Source organism: Lepeophtheirus salmonis, chromosome 13 (genome assembly GCF_016086655.4).
Source record: "Lepeophtheirus salmonis chromosome 13, UVic_Lsal_1.4, whole genome shotgun sequence".
NCBI lineage: Eukaryota > Metazoa > Arthropoda > Copepoda > Siphonostomatoida > Caligidae > Lepeophtheirus > Lepeophtheirus salmonis.
The window spans coordinates 40,576,068-40,597,334 of record NC_052143.2 but is presented as its reverse complement, the minus strand read 5'-3'; the positions used below and the strand labels follow the sequence as shown (position 1 = coordinate 40,597,334).

Sequence of the window (21,267 nt, the reverse complement as noted above, 5' to 3'; positions counted from 1 at the left end):
TTTTAATTTATAAAATAAATATTAAACACATCATTTTAATTCAAATTTTTAAAAAAATATGTCAAACATATCTACTACTTATAAAAAATAAAATGCCTTTTATAGACTTGATAAAATGAAGCAAAAAAAATACCTCTCTATGAATATTTATCATATTTGGGTATTTATACACATATACATATATATATTCAAATATTATCTTAATCATTTTTGATTTATTGTCATTCGTATTTTGTCTCCATTTTATATAATATCTTACCTTTCCATATTACAGACTTCCTTATGAATATATATACATAGCTACGATGTATATATAATACACAATGGGAAGAAAAAGTATAACTTATATATTTGAAGAAAATATATATTTTGAAATCTTTGGGACATTAAAATATTTCATGATTATTCTTGGATGATCTACATAGATACATATAAGACAATGGAGGTATTATTAGAAAAGTATACATAAATGCAATCAAATTTATTAGCTAAGTACATAACTTGGAAACAGCAAAGTGGCTTGAATATAAAAAAATCAATTTTGTAAGCAAATATAGTGTTGGGCCCAGTCCTTATTTATTTGGTCAAGTCAAGTCTTAGGACCGGTCTTTAAGACTGTCGGTATTTTGGACAAAGGGTACTAGAACTGATAAATATAAATAAAAAAAGTTGAGTAATACCACAATGGAACTTTATAAATTTTTGGAACGATATGCAGAACTGAACTGGACTGGACTGAGACGGAACTGTAAGCGACTGTTGCCTTCAATCCTTTAACAAGGACTGACATAACAATAAGCCTATAGTCTGGTTCAACGCTGAGGGGGTCACCCAATTAATTATTGGAGACATAAATAAAAAGATATTATTTTTGATGGAATTATGGGTACCATAGCAAATGACCTTTATTTAACCAACTGTTAGTGAACAGGGGTGTAATTCAAACAAAGATTTTTAAAATTTGAATCTATTATATATAATCCATCATAATGAAACATATAATCAGATTATAAACAAATCTTTATTTATCTTGATAAATGCCATCCATGTTTTGGATTTATTTGTATATTTACCCGTTTTTCGTCAAAGTTTATTGTATTTAATTATTATTTTTACTTAAATGTCGTTCCTTGTTTTTCTTCTTTATTTTTATTTTTTTTTTCAATGTATGTACTGCAGCAAACAAAAGTAGCTACAAAATCATAATATTTTAGCTGTTACTTTATATAATATACACAGCCTTATCAAAAATTCATACGTATTATTTTGATGCCAAAAATTTCCGTAAACTAAGGAATATTTCATAGAAATTTTTATAAGAAATGAAATTAGTGTATTTACCATAAAAATAACAAATTATATCTTGTTGAAAAACTTCAAACTCATGTTGCTAAGATTAAATTAATTAAGAATTTATTTTTTCTCAATGTTTTATATTTATACAAGCACTTTTAGCTGATATTTAGGAGTACAAAGTGGATGGAATAGTTAAAAAAATGGTACAAAATTTTAATGACGTAATTTTTATAATCATTCAACTGTTTATTATATAATTAAATATATATTAATTACAATTTTTCGGATTTTCTTTTTTTACCTAGTTCACTTATTGTTTTATGAAAACAATATTCAATAACGGTGGGTTTAGGGAAATATGGGACAATTTAATTAAAAAAAGTCCAAAGAAGGCTTGACCTTTGGTATGTCAGTCAATTTGTTTATAGCCCAACCTACCTTCTCAAAAGAAAAATAATAGAGCCCCTGCTTATATGATATATTTAAAAAAACATCGAAAGAAAGATGTGGTTTGGCCTATCTTACTTTTTTTAGTATAAACATAAATATATAAATATACAATAAATAACTTTTCAAGTTTTAATCGATCTTTCTGGCTGCTAAATGGATATTAATTTATGAATGAACTAGCTTAAAAAAAGAAAGACAAACTAAATTGTGTATATATTTTTAAGAGATGCAATGATTATAATTAATGTACAATTAAACTCAAAGTTACTTTAATATATCACATGTCCATTTATTTTTAATTTGGTAATTATCAAACCAATATGGTAACGGAATATCATGCCTCAAAACTGTTTGAAATACTCCTAATTATGCCTCATTTATAATCCAGTTACCCGATCTGCATAATGAATTAAGTACTTAAATAGATAGATACCTACCTATTAGACATAATATGATACATTAGTTGTAACCTACAAAAAAACTTAAATGCAATGGGGCTTTATTATAAATAGTCACTAATTATTTCCGTTCCCCAAAAGTGAAACATCTGGAGGAAAATTGATATACAAAAAAATATATAATTATACTCATGTTACTCCTTCCGTAGTTTCTAAAGCTACTAGTCCTAAATTTACGAAGATGAGGACAATTCTGAAAGAAATAGTTTGTCTAAGTGGAATTTTTTTTAGAACTTACATCAGGGTTATCATAAGATCAAAATCACAACTGGGGGTAGCATAGCCCATTTATTTAATATTCTTCAACAAATATGCAATTTATATTTTTACACACATGTTGGAGTATCCTTCGTTTCCCTACTTGGTCCTTCGGAATAATTCAGTGTTTCCAAAACAGAAAATATACATCACAAGTACCCTCAAGTCCAGACCTGTCTTAAAATGTCATGTGTTTTTCCATTACTTGTTGTTTTATTATCATTTTGCTTAACAATATTGTTCAAAAATGAAGTGGTTCATGAAATGAAATTGGGCATTAATAATTACACTTATACAATTACCCAGTGCTTAAAGGCACACAATCTAAAAAACAAAGCAAATTAAGGTTTTTAAAAATGATCTTTAGAAATGTGTTTAATGCTACTTATCTACAGTCGCCTTAACATACAACATAATAGTTTGCACATAGAAATAAAATGATTTATAATGCATTGAAATGTAAAAACTATTATGTTAAAACTATTTATTACTTGCTATATAAACAAATATATCTATAAGAAGTTAAATAATCAAATATGTAAACTAATGTAGAATTAAGTTAATAGACAATTATTATTGTACATGTTAAAAATGCATCATATTTGCCGATTTAAAACTACATTTATTGAAAAAAACATTCATATGTAAATCAATTCGGTTATTGAAACCATTCATGACCAAAGAAATATTTTTGAACAATCTTTTTAATTTAGCTAATATGAGAGACAAATACAACCCTCCCCCCCCCATTCTGCCAAACAATGACAAAATGGCTGTGCTCAAAAGATCAAACTAGAAAGATTTTCTATTATCTTTAAAATACCATTGTTTTTTAATTAGTTTGGACAAGATTTGTAAATAATTCAACATAAAGTATAGAATAAGCAGAGGTAAACATGACCTAGAAAGTGGGATGTTTATATTTTCCAAAGCTGCTATGATTATAATTGAATCCTTTAATAATGAGCATCGAAATAAAAATCAATCACTGTCACGTGTAATTATGAAAAACAAAGAGTAAAACTGAGGATTTGCTCATCTTGAGTTATAAGTGTAGGTCTTTTGACATTTTTGACTAATAGAAATTGCTGGGAGGATTATCCTCCCAAACATTCTTCAAATTTTCAGGATTGCCAGGTTTAAATTCGATTTCTTTTATTCTTACATACCAACTGGACGTTTTTTATACATCAGTCATAATAAAACATTTTCCATTTTTGAAAAAAAAACATTGAGTAGGGAAGAATCAATATTCCCTAGGTAAGATATTTATGTATAGCAATGGTAATTCTGAATATATTTTTATACTGGTGAATCCATGGACAAATAAATAACTTACATTCAACTTTCCTTTTACCTCCTTTTTCCTCGTTGGGATAAATCAATAATTAAAAATCATACAAATCATTATTAGAAACCTCAAAAATTAATTCAGAATCAGTTAATAACTCAGAAACTAATAATATAAATTCCTTAAAATATCAATACAGGAGGTATATAATGATTTAAGAATTTAAATACATGGAAAGTGGAGCCAAAATATGATATTATGAGTATATTTAAGTTTCTGAGATGGATAAAAATTAAATAACCATAGTAAGTAACATAGGGGTATTAAAATCAGACTATAAATTAATTCCTTGTAAGTGAAATTAAGTTCACATAAAGTTAAAACAAAGCAAAAAAAACTAAACAGCAATTTAATGAAACCGTCTTCTTAGCTTAAATTTCATAACAGATATGACCTTCAAAAATAGTGGTGGATCACCTTTCATTTAATTTTTTTTTTTTTTTGTCTATAAGACTCTCAACATTTTTTTTGAAGAAAAATTTGGCAGATTAATATAGGATCTTATTTTAAATTGGACAAATTCATTTTATTTCATGTCTTAAATGAAATAGTTTTTATTTCAGCCCCACTTTAAAGGTATGTTTCTAGTATATAAATGTCACATAAATGTGGACGTTTTAAAAAAGGAAATAAATGTAAACATACCTATGGAACTTCAAGTTTGTACAAATATACATATATGTATCTCCATATACCAATTTGAACCTTTTCAAGACATTTTATATACAGCGTACTTTTTTACATTAAACAATAATATATTATCATACTTTTGACATTTTATAAATTATATATATTAAATTACCTAAACAATATATACTTTTATTCATATAAAAAACTTTTATTTTCATAAAAAACACGGGGTTTTTTTTCTTCTCGAATTCATCACTGGAAAATAATTATTAAATTACATGAGCCCTGACTTAAAGTCAGAGTAAAAGTTTATTTTTCATATTCAGAAATTCAAATTGTGTTATTTTTTTAGAAAGAGTTTTGTAACTCAATTTAGAGATTCCTCATAGTTTAAATCCTACACTTGACATAATTATCTTATTTATGTATACACGCGCCCAAAACAAATGTGATGTATTGGCTCATGATATATGGTTCCGGTATCGAATTTTCACTTTCTCATTATTTCTGAAAAAAATCATTCCGTGATCCAAAGAAGAGAAATGGCACTTTCTATGAATTAGATACCAAGACAATCAGAAATATAACTTACAAGTGCCCAAGTATTCAAGGTAGTAGAGAAACCGTAGACGTGAGCATTCTCGTGATGTAAAGGGTGAAACTAAACATCCTGTACTGGCTCATAATGACGTCGACTGATAATCAAACTATAGAAAATTAAAAGTTTGATTGTGAACATTCTCTCACTCATCTCCATGATCCAGTGTAAGGAAAGGGGGATCCTAAGAGGTTTTAATTAAAAATATGGAGCATTTTGATACGTGTTTGCGGATATTTCACAGATTAGGAAGCCCGACATGGATCGGGAGAACGGGCAGACGGAGTTGTAGAGAGAAGGATGTTTGGATAGAAAAAAAAATGTTTTAAAATATCTAATGTATATATTTTTACTTGACATTAATTGTAGATTTTTTTATAAGTTATTATTCTGTCTACATAGTTAATCTCGTAACGAATTACCAGAATTCTTAAAAAGGAGGAATGAACACTCGATCTATCTATTTCCATCTATCGATTTTATCTACTCTTTTTCGTTTTATCCTTCGTTTTTTACATTGGAGAGAGGGGGAGTCAAAAAAATACTTACGTCTTGATTACTGACTATTGGTAATACCCAGCATTGCCTGGAGTCATTAGGTGTCGAAGAACATAGAAATTTTGCTTTACTAAAATAAAAGATAAATCGGCCACAAATCCTTTGATGTTACTCTCCGACTTTCATAGACACACTCAAACGTAAAAAATATTATAATAAAATGAGTGAGGGAGTACTGCAGCTGGTTACTTAACCTCATCTAAAGTCAAATTCATTATTTTAAATTTCATATTAAGTATTTCCCGCTACTTTTTTTTAATAGGAGTTGAATTAAACACCTGTTAGATTTCATTTATTTTAAACAGTGCTCCCTGTATTTAATACTTCCTCCTTTTTTTTTTAAACTGTATGGGTGTATAAATCAGGGAGCACTATATACAGTGCACCCCGTAACGTATTTTCATACATGCGTACTAGATGGTCCATAGTTTGAATCAATGTTACTTCTTAAAGACTTTTTCTCGACAATTATCAAGATTTTATTTAGCAAAGAGCAGATGTTTTAGTCAAATCGTATCAACTCACTGATTGGTCAAATTAGTTCCCAAGGTTACATCATCGAATGCCCTTATTTCCTTACTGAAACATTTTTTTAGTTTTGATGTTACTATAAATACTCGGGAGTACAACTCTGTTTTATAAATAAAGAATACTGAATAGTCATTTATGTACAAAGAAAAATGTTCTTATTATTATGTGTATTTGTATAGTCTCTCTATATTTCTTATTCCTGCCGTCATAATGATCGAGTAAAAAAAACACGTACACAAACTTAAAAAAAAAGTATCCTCTTCTCAAATTCAATTATGTAGCTATATACTATAAACCGAATCCATTATGCCATTAACTGTAATTTTCAACAAAATGTGGGCCCATTGATCATAAAATTATTTATATGATTGAAAGAATATCGATTTTTTTCGTTGTTTTAAAATTCAATCAAGGGTACTACTTAAAAATATAACAAGGGCCGTCGATTTCAAATTATTTTTAGTATAATAAACAAAACAAATTACAAACGACACTAAAATGTCATAATATACCATATTTTATGACATTGAATAAAGAAAAATTAAATTGATTATTTTTAAATACATGAAGTGTTATTATATTATATATTTATTGTGTACATGAAGGGTGGTTGTTTATTTTTTAAATGTTCCATATATGAGGTCATTTATGTCTCAAACTGTTTCTTTTAGTATATTATTACCTTTGGCTAAATTTTAACATTTAAAAAAAATATTTATAGGTAGCTCAACGTCGCTAAAGTTTTTAAATTTTACACTTTTTTATCAAAACTGTGTTTCTGTTATGTTATAATCCAATTGTAGTTCGTTTTTCGAGAACTGTTTCTTTATTTAAAAGCAAATTGATTAATGTTCTTGTTCCTGGCTTTATTTATAACTTCTCAAATAAAAACAGATTTTGAGGTGAAACTTATTAATAGTAAAATGCCACATTTATATTGATTATTCCGTCGTTCATCTTGGCCTCGAATTACCACAAACGTCACTTTTTATATAAAAATGGCTCCTACTAAGCTTTTCTTGTAAACTTTTTTGATTTATACGAAATTCGGACTTTTCATATAAAATTTGCTAATATATCTATTTTTCTTTAGAAAAAGGTCACTTAGGTCAAGGTAATCCAAATTTTCACGTTTTTGTATATTTAAGTAAACAATGTGTGTACTTACAAATTTTAGTATGTATTAGTTGAACTGTTAGGCTGTAATACGTTAAAGAACAGACAGATAACTGGAAAGCTACAATTCATGTAACTACACGTATCGTTTCTGTGGATACGTAGATACGGAATTATCATCATAAATTGTTAAAATAAATTTTGTGTATCTAATTTTGTTAGTTTTCACTAAAAGCTTTAATGTGTACTGTATTAATTATATCTAAACAAAAATTATAAATATTACTATCTTTTTTCTGATATCACCTGATTTTTACCAAAAAAGTATTGTATATTAAGAGGGTTGTTTGAAAAGTCCGTGCAAAGTCTGAGACACGAAACTGCTGGTGCAGATTGTGATTATTTTGTAGTTAGTAGCATCTCTTGAAAGAACACGCACCAACTTTCAGCCAGATACGTATATTTCTTTCATTTGAGATTATGTCGACTAGGTTTAGGTTTGCATGGAATAATCCTCATTGACTATTTTGAAAAGCGTAAAACTATTATAGGTGCATATTGTTTATCATTATTGAACAGTTTGAAAACCAACCTTCAAGAAAAATGCCTCGATTAGCCCACAAAGAAGCCTTTTCCATCACAACAATGAACCAACTACTACCTCAGCAGTTGTGGTGGCAAAACTAATGGAAATAGGATTCCAACTCGAAATGACCACAGCACTAGTAATCTCACACACCTTTACTCTTCTATCATCCCTCACCGTATCATGGATTTTATCAATTATTTTTGGAGTAGTAAGCTCAACTGGGTATCAGGAACGTTCAGCGTTATTTGTGCTATAAGACCGCTCCGAAAATTTTACAACCACTTATAAACTGTTCTAATCGAAGGTGCAGACTCTCCATAATTTTAAAAACCTTCATTTTAGTCTCTTGAAACGTTTCGCCTTTCATAAAGTAATATTTAATCAACACAGAAAATTCTTTTTCGTCCATTTTTTTATAAATCATTCTACTTCCCCTGTACAAACGAATGCCAAACAGAAAGAAATATACTGATCTGGCTAAAAATTTGGTTTATGTTCCTTCGAGAAATGCTACTAACTAAACATAACATCGATACGCGACAGTAGTGCAAATTCTCAGACTTTGTACGGAATTTACAAACGACCCTTGTATATTAAATTTTTTTTGTGACAGTTGAAAACAAAAAGGATACATTTTTGAGGGATTGCATGATACATTAGGATATATAGTACATACATAATTTATAATAAAAAATATAATAATTAGTTGATGTCTACATACCTATACAAAATTTATCCGAGTATATATATATAATAATTAATTATTTTTATTTTTCTAGTTTTTTTTTCCCTAAGATGATTTTTTTCTCCTGAAATAGTATAAAAACAATTATAAATATTATTTGTAATGGAATCTATTTGTACAAAAAATATATTATCATGTATGTATATCCATATATATAATACATAGATATTTATTTATAGATTTAACCATAATAACTCAACCCTTCACTACCAAGTAATTATTTACATTACGTATATAGCAAACATGATTGAAGCTTATGAATTATATACTTGATTAAGGCCTCCTAAAATAACTCTCAATAAGTTATTCATGGCGGTGAAAACATATTTTTTGCCCTTGAAGCTGCTTATAAAAACCTTGGTTTGCTGACGAAAATTTATATTGTTATGGCGATAAAGAAAAAGCTTGATGTGGGATAATAGTTATTTTTCATCACCATTCTAATAACATCTAGTTTTTTGTGTTTTTAATGAACTGTGTAAATGCAATTCACTCATTTTGATAAATAATAAATATTAGTTTTTTAATTATTATTAATTGATTAAAGAAGTGTTTCTGAAACTCTAAGAGTCGTACCCATTATAATAGTAACTGAACATAATTGCATTTCTTTCTGAATAAGATAATTATATTATCGTGTTTTTATAGTAGGTTGAGTCATAAATAGTTGACGTGCCCATACAAATTCCAATGTATTTTTAAACGCTCAAATAACTGTGTACTTATATTATATAGTCACCTTGGGATGCTACTACATCGTGGTGCTTGTCTTGTAACTTTTTTTTCTAGTAACTTCTGTCACTTTCTTCATCACTGCTGTACGCCAGACGGAGCCTTTTCAGGGCCCTCAAAATGGTCCTCTCTGAGTATATGTTTGATCATACTAAACGAAAAAAAAAGTCATTTAGGTTTAGATTGGAACTGTAGGAGATTTGTTTAATGCTCTGGACACCTCTACTGGTCATGAAATCATGTGTATCACTTTTTCTGTGTTGTTCTTCTCCAAAAATTTGTGGGTATCAATGGTTTTATAGTTAAAGGGAAAACAGTTATAGAACTCACAAATTGTTTACGATTAAATTAAAAAATTACTTGGCATGATTTTTTTTAAATGATGATGGATTAGACTCTTAGATTGATAATAATTAGATCAAAATTTGTTTTTATATTTTTACACTAAATTAAGAAAAAACAACACTACAAATATCTATTCTATTTGAAAAAATAGAGGTTTAAAAACATATCTTTGTGACTCGAACCCGGCGTGAATAGCCAATCATTCTTTGTGATTTTGCTGCCTCATTGCTGCACCTTTTTAACAATCAATACACAAGTGTCCAAACTCTGAGCTTTTATCCACTTTAATGCGTCCAACTCATTAAGACCGATGATTATATTTTACTACAACGCTATTTATCAAACTTCAAACATGTAATATTTCCATGAGTATTTAGTTTATTTGAACTTTTGTTTTTGCTAAAAATGCTTATGATGATCTATATAATGTTTACCTTAATGTTGTATATTTTAGATGTAAAATATATTTAAAATAATAGTTTTAATCGATATTGATAGGAACAAGTTAAAAAAGGGTGCGCTTGACATTTTTTTTAACGTATAGTAAAGATATTTTTACTTTCTTTTTTGACAAACTATTTTTTATATTATACAATATATTAGAAAAATAACGAAGTGATATATGTTCAAATTTTGAGAACCGTAGAAACCTTTTTTTATTTGAATATCCTTTCCATATAAGGGAGGTTTTATTAAATTTTATTCTATTTGAACAAGACATTATACTTTCTTCTGTATTTAAATTTTTTTCAGTCATACCTTTTTATGTAATTACTTAAGTTTTGACTTAACGTCAAGAAATATATGCAATAATTTTAAAACTTATAGCTTAATTTTAACTTAAGCAGATTGGCCTGGGATGTTTTTCTAGCTCATTCAGGTCCATTTTTGCCCTTGCCACAGAGCCCTTCTTCTTCTTCAACTTTTCAAACTTGCTTACGGTGTAGACGCAAGTTCTGAAGATACCCAAATGCTTGAAGTGCACGAATGGATATTCCTCGATCACGCTCAAGTTTCATTTTCTCAATTTGTACTTAAAGTAGAGAGCTAACGTTTGTTTTACTTTGTAACTAATTGTTTATTCTTTAATATGTATCGAAATATGAATTAATTTCAAGCACTTAACCTTCCTTTATTATTGAATTAGTAAGTATTCTAATTTCAATGGACCACCCGGTATATGTAAATTTTTGGCACTTTGTTGAATAGAGGAGAGGGAGATAAAAATAGTGCCTATAAAAGAAAAATTGTACACAACTTTAAAAAATATATGATACTTTTTTTGACTCTAAAAAAACACAGAATGTTTGAATAATGTATAAAATTCAAAATTATGTTAGTCCTCCTTGACAAATAAATTTAAATATCTACAGACTTTTGCAAAAAAATATTCTTTTAATAAGAGTGGTTTTTCACATAACGAGCTTGAAAAAAAAAATATTTTCTTCATATTTAAAATTACCGTCAGATAATGTTTTGGATTGTGAGCAACATCAAAGAGTTATAATATGAAGGGTTCTGCATTAAGTTATTTTACTTATTCAAGTATACAGTCAGATTCTGACCACTGGCTAACGCTGCGGACTCAAAATGTTAAACCATAGTTTAACATATATTAGATTATAAAACCAATTCAATTTATTGTTTTATCCAAGAGAGAGAGAGAGACAACTACAAACATTCAACTTCCTTTCCCTTAAAAAAATACTATTTTTTGAGGTAAATGAAAGTCGGAACTTTTGTTTTTCAGAAAGGTAAATAAGATTGGCAAAAAATTTTATAGAGGTGACAAATTAGAAAATATCTTCAACTAACTTTTGGATCATAGCATACATATATATAGTAAAGAAAATACTAAAAAAAGAGAAGAGTTGGAAAAATGAAGACAGTCTCAATTTAAACAAGTTAATCATCCAATAGGGAGTTAATTATTTCTTCCTTTAGGGATATTGTCTTTCCAATCATTTAATCAATTCAATTAACTCAGATATATAAAAAATATAAAGAGTAGGGCTAACGTGTTATAGTTCAAACTTGTTCTTCAAACCTAGAACTTCTATTTTTATAGTAGTTGAATTCTTTTACCCTAGTTGTATAGGAAAAAAGGTGTCTGCCTCACAATACCAACTGCCATAAACAATATTATATTTATATAATTTCATATCTATGATACATACTTACAAAAGTATTGAATAATTCTAAGTTGTTCGAATTACCATTAGAGATCCCAGGAAATATAGTTAATTAAAAGGCTTAATAAGTCAATTAGGGAGAAATACAAATATATTGTGTATCCTTAAATATACTCGGAAATTATATCCTACAAATATTATTTAGATAATCATTAAACTGTTACACAGTTTTATTTTATTAGTGAAGAGTGTGGATTATCTGATATTTTGCTAGCTGTTAATTTTTTATCATTTAAAAGTGATATCACATACCTTAAATTTCATTGATTGTCAGTCAAAAAAATTAATTAAAGGTAAAAAATCTTTCATAAATGAATGTATTAGCCACGTTTGGATCATAAGATACCTTCTCTTTTTTTTTAAATGGTTTGCTTTTTATAAAAATTTATTTTTAGCTTCTTAGCCATATAAAATATCTGTCATAATCGACAATCTCGATCAATTAATAATGAATCTTCCTAAAATGGACTGATTAATTTGACTCACTTATGTACCGGTCGAGTTCCTTTTTCAACCTCTTTAAAAATACTTTAATAAGAAAAAAAAATCATTCTGAATGCTTTGATGTAGAATATCAAATCATTATATATATGTTTTTGTACAAGTTGTAACTTGTAAAAAAACATTTTATAAGTTGTAATTTCTTTGTTTTAAAGGGATCTACTTAATTACAACATTGTTCATAAGAATTACCAATAATTAATTGATATTATCTATTTATTTTGATCGATTCAAACTACACATTTAATATATAATTAAAAGTTGTTGAATTTACTTATAAAAGTTACAACTTCTACAATTTGCTTATAAAAGTTACAACATGTACAATTTTCTTATAAAAGTTACAACTCGTACAACATCACAAGTTGTGGACAACATATGTACATTATATAAGTATGTTCACTAATGAGACCTTAATAATAAATTCCTTGATGATTATATTCCTCAATCGTATTAATATCCGTAGGGATATATATTCTTAGTAATATATAGATTCTTAAATTTATGATACTTGTATATAATTAATCACATTAATTTGATATTAACAAGATTCATTAAATGAAGAGTCCCTAGACTATAAAAATGTGTGAGTATTATATAATAAGGATTTTTCAAAGGAAAGAAAAATAATGTTAAAATCATAATTATTTTTTAGGTGGTATATTTGAAAATGGTTAAATGAATTAATATATATACAAATTTATATTATAACCACAATAATCCGTCTGATTTTTATTTGCTAATGAATATTTTTTTGCACAAGTATACTATTAAAGTTGTTTAATGCATTTTCTTAAATGTTAAATATATATACGGTAATTCATAATCCATTATAAATATATTCCAATGGCTTTATTAATAATATATACACTCTACTTAGAAATTGACTTAATTCAAAATGATGATCATTTGCTAAAAATAATTTTTCATCAATATTCGTTTGACCCATTCATAGTATTTTATTTATCAAAATAATACCAATATTTTAAATTAGTTTTGAATTTGGGAACACAAACATATAAATAAGTATATCTATAAAAATTAATTTAATAAGTTAATACAAAAATATATATTCTTTTGAATATTTTTATTTCCTTTCGAATTTATATGTATATTAAATATTTTTGTATTTGTGATCGTGATCGTGAGCAGACTTTTGGCTAAAAACATTTTTGTAGAAAGAATATTACTCTGAAGAGCAATTTGGGTAATTTGGTCGAAAAATGATATTTAATTTACAGAGTGGCTAGGCAAAAAAAATCCTTTCAAATTATTAGCTTTTAACAATTTCAATAGTTGATAGTTTCCAATCCAATGAAATCATAAGACTCCATAGATCTGAAGCTTTCAAAAAAGGTGGGACACATGGAAGTTGATCCATAGATTTCCAAGCAATAATCCAGGACATTTGATCAACTCTATGCCAATGTTGGTTTATGTTACATGAAAATTGCAGAAATCGTCTAAATGACCAAAAAAACTCTCAGGAACGTTCGAGAATGGATGAAAACCCCGAATGGATCCGTGGTACAGACAAAGTTTTCAGCCTCAGTTATGATATTGTGTGTCATCTCATCATATGGTGAAGTCATACCACCACAACTTTTCCAGCCAAGAATTGACTCCAATACCTACATCCACGTGCTTCAGGACGTTGTTCAGTCCAGGATTGACACTAATTATCCAAATGGAGCATATGTTCCTGATCTAACTTCCAAAAAATCGTAATCTCTAAACAATTCCAAATTGACCAAAGAGATGTGGCCACATCATCATCAGATCTAAATCTTTTGGATTTTTATTTTAGGTGACCTGGAGAGTAAGGCTTGACACGTTTGCCATTTAAATGGCAATACATTCATTTACATATACATACATTTAGAATCTGGGAATTGACCCAGCAGAAATCCGGTGGTCGTGTTTGAATTATCGAGTTGCCACAAAAAATGCATGGCAATTAAGACCTCAAATATTAAGTTTTAATTATATTATTTATTAAATATTATAAATATTTGTATTCATTAATTAGCTTTACGGACTTTTCTATAAAATTTAAAAAATATTCTAGCCAACCCTGTATTTGATTTCATATTCTAATTCAATTTAAAATTATATTATGAATAATATTGATTGTGTATGTATCGTATAGGTAAATTAATTGTTGTTCTTTTGAATCATAGTATTTTTTTTTAATAAACCCCCTGTTATTGAACATTCTTTTTATAACGTGGTTTGTAAACTTTATGAAAAAGAAACTCCATGAATAAAACGTATTTAATTTTATAATTAACAGTTGAACGATGATAATAATTATTTAATATATCTTTTTTTAACTATTCAAGTCCTTTGTTTTCGTAAATATCCATAAAAATGCTATAAATAATTGTATTAATATAGGGCATCGATAAAAATTAAGTCATTAGTCTTAACGACGTGAACTTATGGGTTTAACAACATATAACATGTTATTTTTATAACAAAAAACCTCAAATGCTTATCTTTGATAAACATATTAATGAAATAATCTTTATTCCATGCAAATTTTTGAATTAAATTAGTACACATCAGTTTTAATGAGGTTGCGTATATTGTATAAAACAAAAGCTGTAAAATTATAATTTTGTACGCCTAAGTCCTTTCATTGAAAAGATAATCCAATAAATCAAGAAAAATTACTTTAAAGTAAAATAGTTAATTAAATTCACTAAACTTCTATTAAAAATGGTAAAATATACGAATAAAACCTAAAAAAGGCATTATTAAGATAAATAAATAATTCCATAAAATCAGATGTAATAATATCTAAAGCTCACTAACAAAGGTTTAACGAGTATTAAATATGCTCAACACAGTAACATATAGTGTGTCTTCATTTTCTTATTCACTCCTTAGCCTACAATGACCTTTAATCCGACTCTAAATTTAGATGTAGTAGATAAATTATATAAGGGCTACGTTATAGTCACGCAACCTTACAATTCTATTAAATAACTACGACATTATATAATTCTAATAAACTGAGGGTCAATGTTCCCTTGGACCTGATGGCTCTTGTGCTTTCCATATATAATATTTAGGACTGGGCCTTACTTTTAAAAATTGAGAGGCTAGTACTAGTAGTCAGAAAATAAATAGAGTCAGTGAGGAGATAACGTACTATGTAAAGTCTTTAAAGTACCACAACAGTAAAAGATTCGAGCTAAATTTGATCTACAATCTACTGTATATATAATGATCATTAATTAATATAATTAATAAAAAATATTAGTCTGTAAAGAACACCCATTAATTAACCTATATGTCATAAAATATATTCATTGTTTTACCTACGTTTAATTACAATCAATACTTCTAACTTTAACAAAATATATTTCTGTCACCTACCGACATAAAAAAATAAAAATTTGGAGGCCGCCTGTTACACTATATTGTGTAACGCTAAAAGAGTAAGAACAATAATTATTTATTATAATATTAATCGGAATTGAATTGAAATATGTCATAGCATCTATAAAAATATAATTTGATGTCCAAATTTTAACATGCCGAAAAGTCATTCGGTAATAAAAATCGGCTAATAAGAAATGATGTATTAAAAACTTGGATTAACATTTGCATTCACAAATAATAATCAGTATTGAAGATGTATTCACAATCCAAATATTTTTAGATTTTTCATATATTACCTGGGCTATATATTTATAGGTCAATATATTAATAACTATAATCTATGAAATTAAAGCCAATATATGTGCATTTTACAAAAAAATGTAAAGTCTTACATGTTTGAAACTTAATACAAAAATTTTATTCTATTTTTCATCATCATCTATTGACCAATAAAAATAAATAAACTTGTATTCATTGCTACAAAAATAATTTTTTGAGTGTGTTTTTTTCTTGATAATAAAACTATTTATCACTTTGTTGCAGGACTTTCTAACAAAAAGCAACAAAAACAACAAGATAAAAGTAAAAAGAAGCAGTCAAGATGTTATTGGGTCATGGATCAAATACAATGACCATGGATGAGGCTAAAATAAAACTCTGTACACAGGCAAAGTAAGAAATAATTTTTAAATTCATTCACAAAGATAAAAGTATTTGAATGAAAGAAAAATATGTTATAAGATATCAAACCTTAAAAAGTAATTTTTTTTTGTATGCTTGTATTTCCAACTACAGATGTGATATTCAACTTTAATGGTATAATAAAACGGTGATTAATCACCTTATATAATTTACCTAACATTGAAATTATAATATTTTATTAGCATGGGATGATATAATTCAACTTGTAAAAACAAGCTTGTTTCAATGCCAGACTATACTAGTTCCAAAAAAAAAATCCAAAAGTGTATAAAACATGGATATCGAAGAAAAAATTGTACCTACCAATAATGTTGTGTCGGTCCTTATTTATTCGATCCCGTACAGTCTAGTCTTAGGACCGTTCCTTGGAATTTTTCATAAATATATCGATGGTTTATTAAGTCAAATAAGATATATTAAATATGCAGTAAGATTATTTCACATATCTTGCAAAAAGTATTATATTTTTCATTATAATACAATATACTACAAACATAAAATGTTGTTACTGGTTATATAATTTATTATTACATAAGGGAATAGTTAAAAGGAGAAAAACACCCCATTGACGTCACAAGGGATCAATTTTACCTTCTTTAAGGACCGACACGTGGGACTGGACTGGACCGCGGTCCTTGGTGCTAAATTAGACTGATGCAACACTATCTACCAAGCTACTTCACAAACGAAAGACTAAATTTTTTGATGCAAGCATACACAAAAACCTTCCTTCAGTAGTGACATGGGCATCCGCAGGGGATAGCCTAAAGAGGGTCGATGATTTATTTCTAACAGGGTTGTAGCCCCCCCCAATGCAAGATTTTTTTCTTTAAGTATCTGAAAAATTAAATTAACAGTTTATAAATATGTTATTAAATGTATAATTTTGTTTTTTTAATATTTTGTTTAAGGCAGTACTTATTTATGTACTAGTTGGTTATTTTTACTTGAAGAACCAACTTATGTACATATGTACTAGTTGGTTAATTTGAATTAAAGAACCAATAATCAGAGAAATCTTCCATCTAGACTCAGTTGCGTCTTACATTGTAAATTAAAGAAACATTGTGTTATTTGTCGAAATCTAGGACTGTTTTCTCTCTAGCTTATCCTCTTCTAAAACTCAAGCTGATCAATTATTCTTGCAGTACTCACACCACACTGGCATTCAGTTCATCCATGAATATAAGATTTGCTATAATTCAGAGAGACATAACATTGGATGCAATCTTCAAGAATTTCATGGTTGATCTGGATTTGTATCAATGTTAAGATGTATGCTTCGATACGTGGCTCTGGAAAATAATTACAGGGCAAAAATATTTATGACACTCATTTCGCCAATATTTCTATGGAAATAATGTGCACACAGGCTGATTATCCCTTTATCAACTTAAACAACTTGAAGCTGTAATATGAGAGCTAAAAATGACATGAAGTGGAAAAATGAAGAAAATGTTCTGAAATGGTGCAACTGACAAAGAAGCCTTTGCAGAACAAATAAGTCAAAAAGATTAATGAATTTCAAAAAGTTGAAAGAGGAAGACAAACCTTTTACAAATGCTTTTAAAATAGATATTTATATGCAATATAGTTCAAAAGATTCCAGAAAGAAGCAAAAGAGATTAAAACTAGAGGTCTCATTTGTAAGAGAATCTTAGAAATTTCTGCCCAAAACTGAGTTCGTCTTTAGAATACAAGTGACTCTACCCATGAAGGAGAGACGAAACGTCTGAGTAATATGTAATTGCACTGAAAGCATTATTGGGGGTGGGGGGGAAGGAACACAGATCATACAGAAACTGTCACCATTGAACAATTTAGATATTCTATATAGATATATATTATATGGTAATCATTTTATCCACTAATATTTGTTAAATAACATTTTATGTTTTTACCCATTTTATATGAAAAATTCATCTAATGTTGGAAACTATTTTTAAAGATTACATACATAGGATATACAATGAATATGTATATAATTTTATATTCAGTAATTATTTATTTAATGTTCCAGATACTTACAGTTGATAAGGTAGACACAATGTAGATTTAAAGAAAATGGCAAAATTTGCCTAAATATTCTTTTGAGCTTGGTAGAGCAAAATTTGAATTAACCATCATGTATTATACATTTCTGGAAAGAGTTTTTGAATTATAACAAGAAGGTACAAGTATGAGAAGGTGCTCAATAATTTTTTTAAACCTTAGCTATCTCTTGCGACTACCTTTATACTTTGAGGTAATATAATATACAGTCAAGCTTTGATATAAAAGTTTAAATCGTTTTTCGAAGGAGTTTTCTTCAAAGAATTTATCCCAAAAGAAATAACTAAAAAAACCATGAAGTGGCTCTTGCGTCCCATTGCATACTCTTGAAAGCTCATTTCTTAAAGAACACGTTAGTTAGACTACTCCCATCTCTGTGTATAAACCTTATCATAGCTGATGTTTTACAGCAGAATAAAGATTTTATAGTATTTCAGGCTTAATATTTCCAAATTCTAAAGAAAATTCAGATTTGAATAAGTTTATGACATCTGTATTTTTGAACATTTTTTTCTTAAAATAAAATTATTTTGAAATTTAATATGAAAGTCCAAATTATGTCACAATTTATTGATACATAATAATTTTTACAAACAATGTATGTTACTAATTAATTTTTTAAAACAAAATATAGAATTCTAGGCCTTGACTGCAACCCAATGACACTTAAGAATAAACTTCATCATCAAAATATCTATGGACATCAAGAAATATTGGCACAGCAATCAAAAGATGCCATCATTTACGTGACGGTAAATAACATAAATACATATATTTAACTTGATTTTTTTATTCTTAAAGTTTAAAAACATTAGAAATTTTAAGCATATCAGTATATTGACATACAAAATATTAGTTCTGTAGAATGGAATTATAAATATTCTACAACATTGAGCAAAAAAATCTAAAAAACAGTTGTCAGTATTTGAATTTCTCGTTTATTTTATAGATTGTAGTGGTATTTTACATAGCAGTTGTTCTACTTCTCATTGGTACCAATTTAAAAGCAGGAAAGAATCTCCGCTCAGCAAAGTTTAAATCCCATGTCGTTGAATTTAATGAGAAAGATGGCTCAAAGAGTAAGCTGGTGCCATCAAATAAGAATGGAAATACTGTAGACTTTGAGGATGATATTGTAGATGTGTAATCTTTGTAGCAAGAATAAAAATAAAAATTGTCAAATTGTGATGTCTCAAAATTAAAAAAGAATATGTAAATTCAATTTAAATTTTATTTCCTATAACTGTAAATGTTTTAAAAAGCTGGCATATCAAAAAAAAAAGAATAAAAAAAAATGGATAAATCATTTCCTTGTCCATTCTTTGATGTTTCTCGTTTTATTTTACTTAAAACCAAATCTGAATGTGTCCAAGGAATACATTAAACCAAACCTTGGCTTTACTTATGTATAACTTAATCATAATAATTTCAACAATGTATCCAACATTTGAAGTATCGTAATCTATCATTTCTCTTATATATATTACTTTTTTTCAAAACGTAGATCTTTTATCGAAACTATAAAGGAAAAAAAATGACTGTTGAGTGGATTTGAAGCCATTATTTTGTATGATAAAAATTGAACTTTTTTTGTGTTTTTTGTTCCCTTAATCCTATTTTTTTTTTGTACTCATAAATGAATTATACATATATATTTAAGAAATGAAATACATCTTTTATATCAAATTCATATCTATTTATTACAAACAGGGTGTAAACAGAGTAATGAGATCTTCTAAAAATACAGTTTTGAATAGGTGTGGTTGATTCAATTTTTAAAGCTCCGATTACTTTGAATAGCTTAGATTATTCATTTTTGAGGGATGTACATATTTTAAACAAAAATTATGTATATGTTGCGATGGAGGCAAGAAGAGCCATCATAGGTAGTTTAATCCGCGCCGCGAGGACCACCTCGGATATGTCGAAAGGCATTAAACGTTAACCAGGCCATAGTCCGTCTGATCAAAAATCGTTGGCTGATGGGGACAACTTTAAAGACAAACCTAAGAGCGGAAGACCTGCCAAAGTGAATCCTAAAGGCATCATGGATGCCTTTAAGGTCAAACCATCGATGAAGATGTTAGATTACGCCAAGGCGAATATGGTGAATCAGTCTACTTCGGGGAAGCCATTGGAAAGCCAGAAGGAAGGTCGTTTAGAAGAATTGAGAGGCAACTCCGGTCCCATCATCAAAAAGAATTCCATTTTCATTGATACCAACAACTCTTGAAAGAACTACAACAGCAACATGTATTTATTTTTTTCTGGATTAAAAGACTTTTACCGTTCACCTCATCTACAACAAGCAAAATGATAGATGGGTATGTATTGGCAAGGCTGACAATATCATCAGGATAGTCACCAAGACCAATCATCCACCCTCTATCATAATGTTGGGTGTTGTGGTATCAACTGGAGAAAAAATGCCTCCAATTTTGTTTCGTGTTGGATACCAGTTAACTGTGGCCGACTACTTGATGGTGTTGCAGGAAAATGCACTCACATAGATCACCAAGACCAAAAACAAGTCAGACAAGGCCATGTACGTATTTCAGAAGTAATCTAACCCATACTGCTAATATTGTACAAGAGCAGATGAGTAGCAACATGAACTTCTTGTCCAAGAAACTTTGACCTCCTCAGAGCCCAGATCTGAATCTACTGGATTACTCCATATGGTGGCCAATTGTGAAGAAGGCCTGCAAAATACGCCACCGGAATATTGGTACCCTAAAGACCTCCGTTAATAAGCAGTTGAGGATCATGAAAA

At 28.1% G+C, this 21,267-nt stretch overlaps 1 protein-coding gene across 1 annotated transcript in view; it reads left to right on the top strand.

The window, feature by feature from the left end:
• The window catches only part of LOC121128587 (uncharacterized), a 34,267-nt gene extending 14,087 nt beyond the window's left edge, over positions 1-20,180 (top strand). The window contains exons 2-4 of the mRNA XM_040724176.2: positions 16,284-16,412; positions 19,129-19,246; positions 19,444-20,180. Coding sequence (XP_040580110.1) covers positions 16,342-16,412; positions 19,129-19,246; positions 19,444-19,641 — 387 coding nt within the window. The 5' untranslated portion in view covers positions 16,284-16,341 and the 3' untranslated portion in view covers positions 19,642-20,180. The remainder of the gene's footprint in view (positions 1-16,283; positions 16,413-19,128; positions 19,247-19,443) is intronic.
• The last annotated feature ends 1,087 nt before the right edge of the window (positions 20,181-21,267 follow it).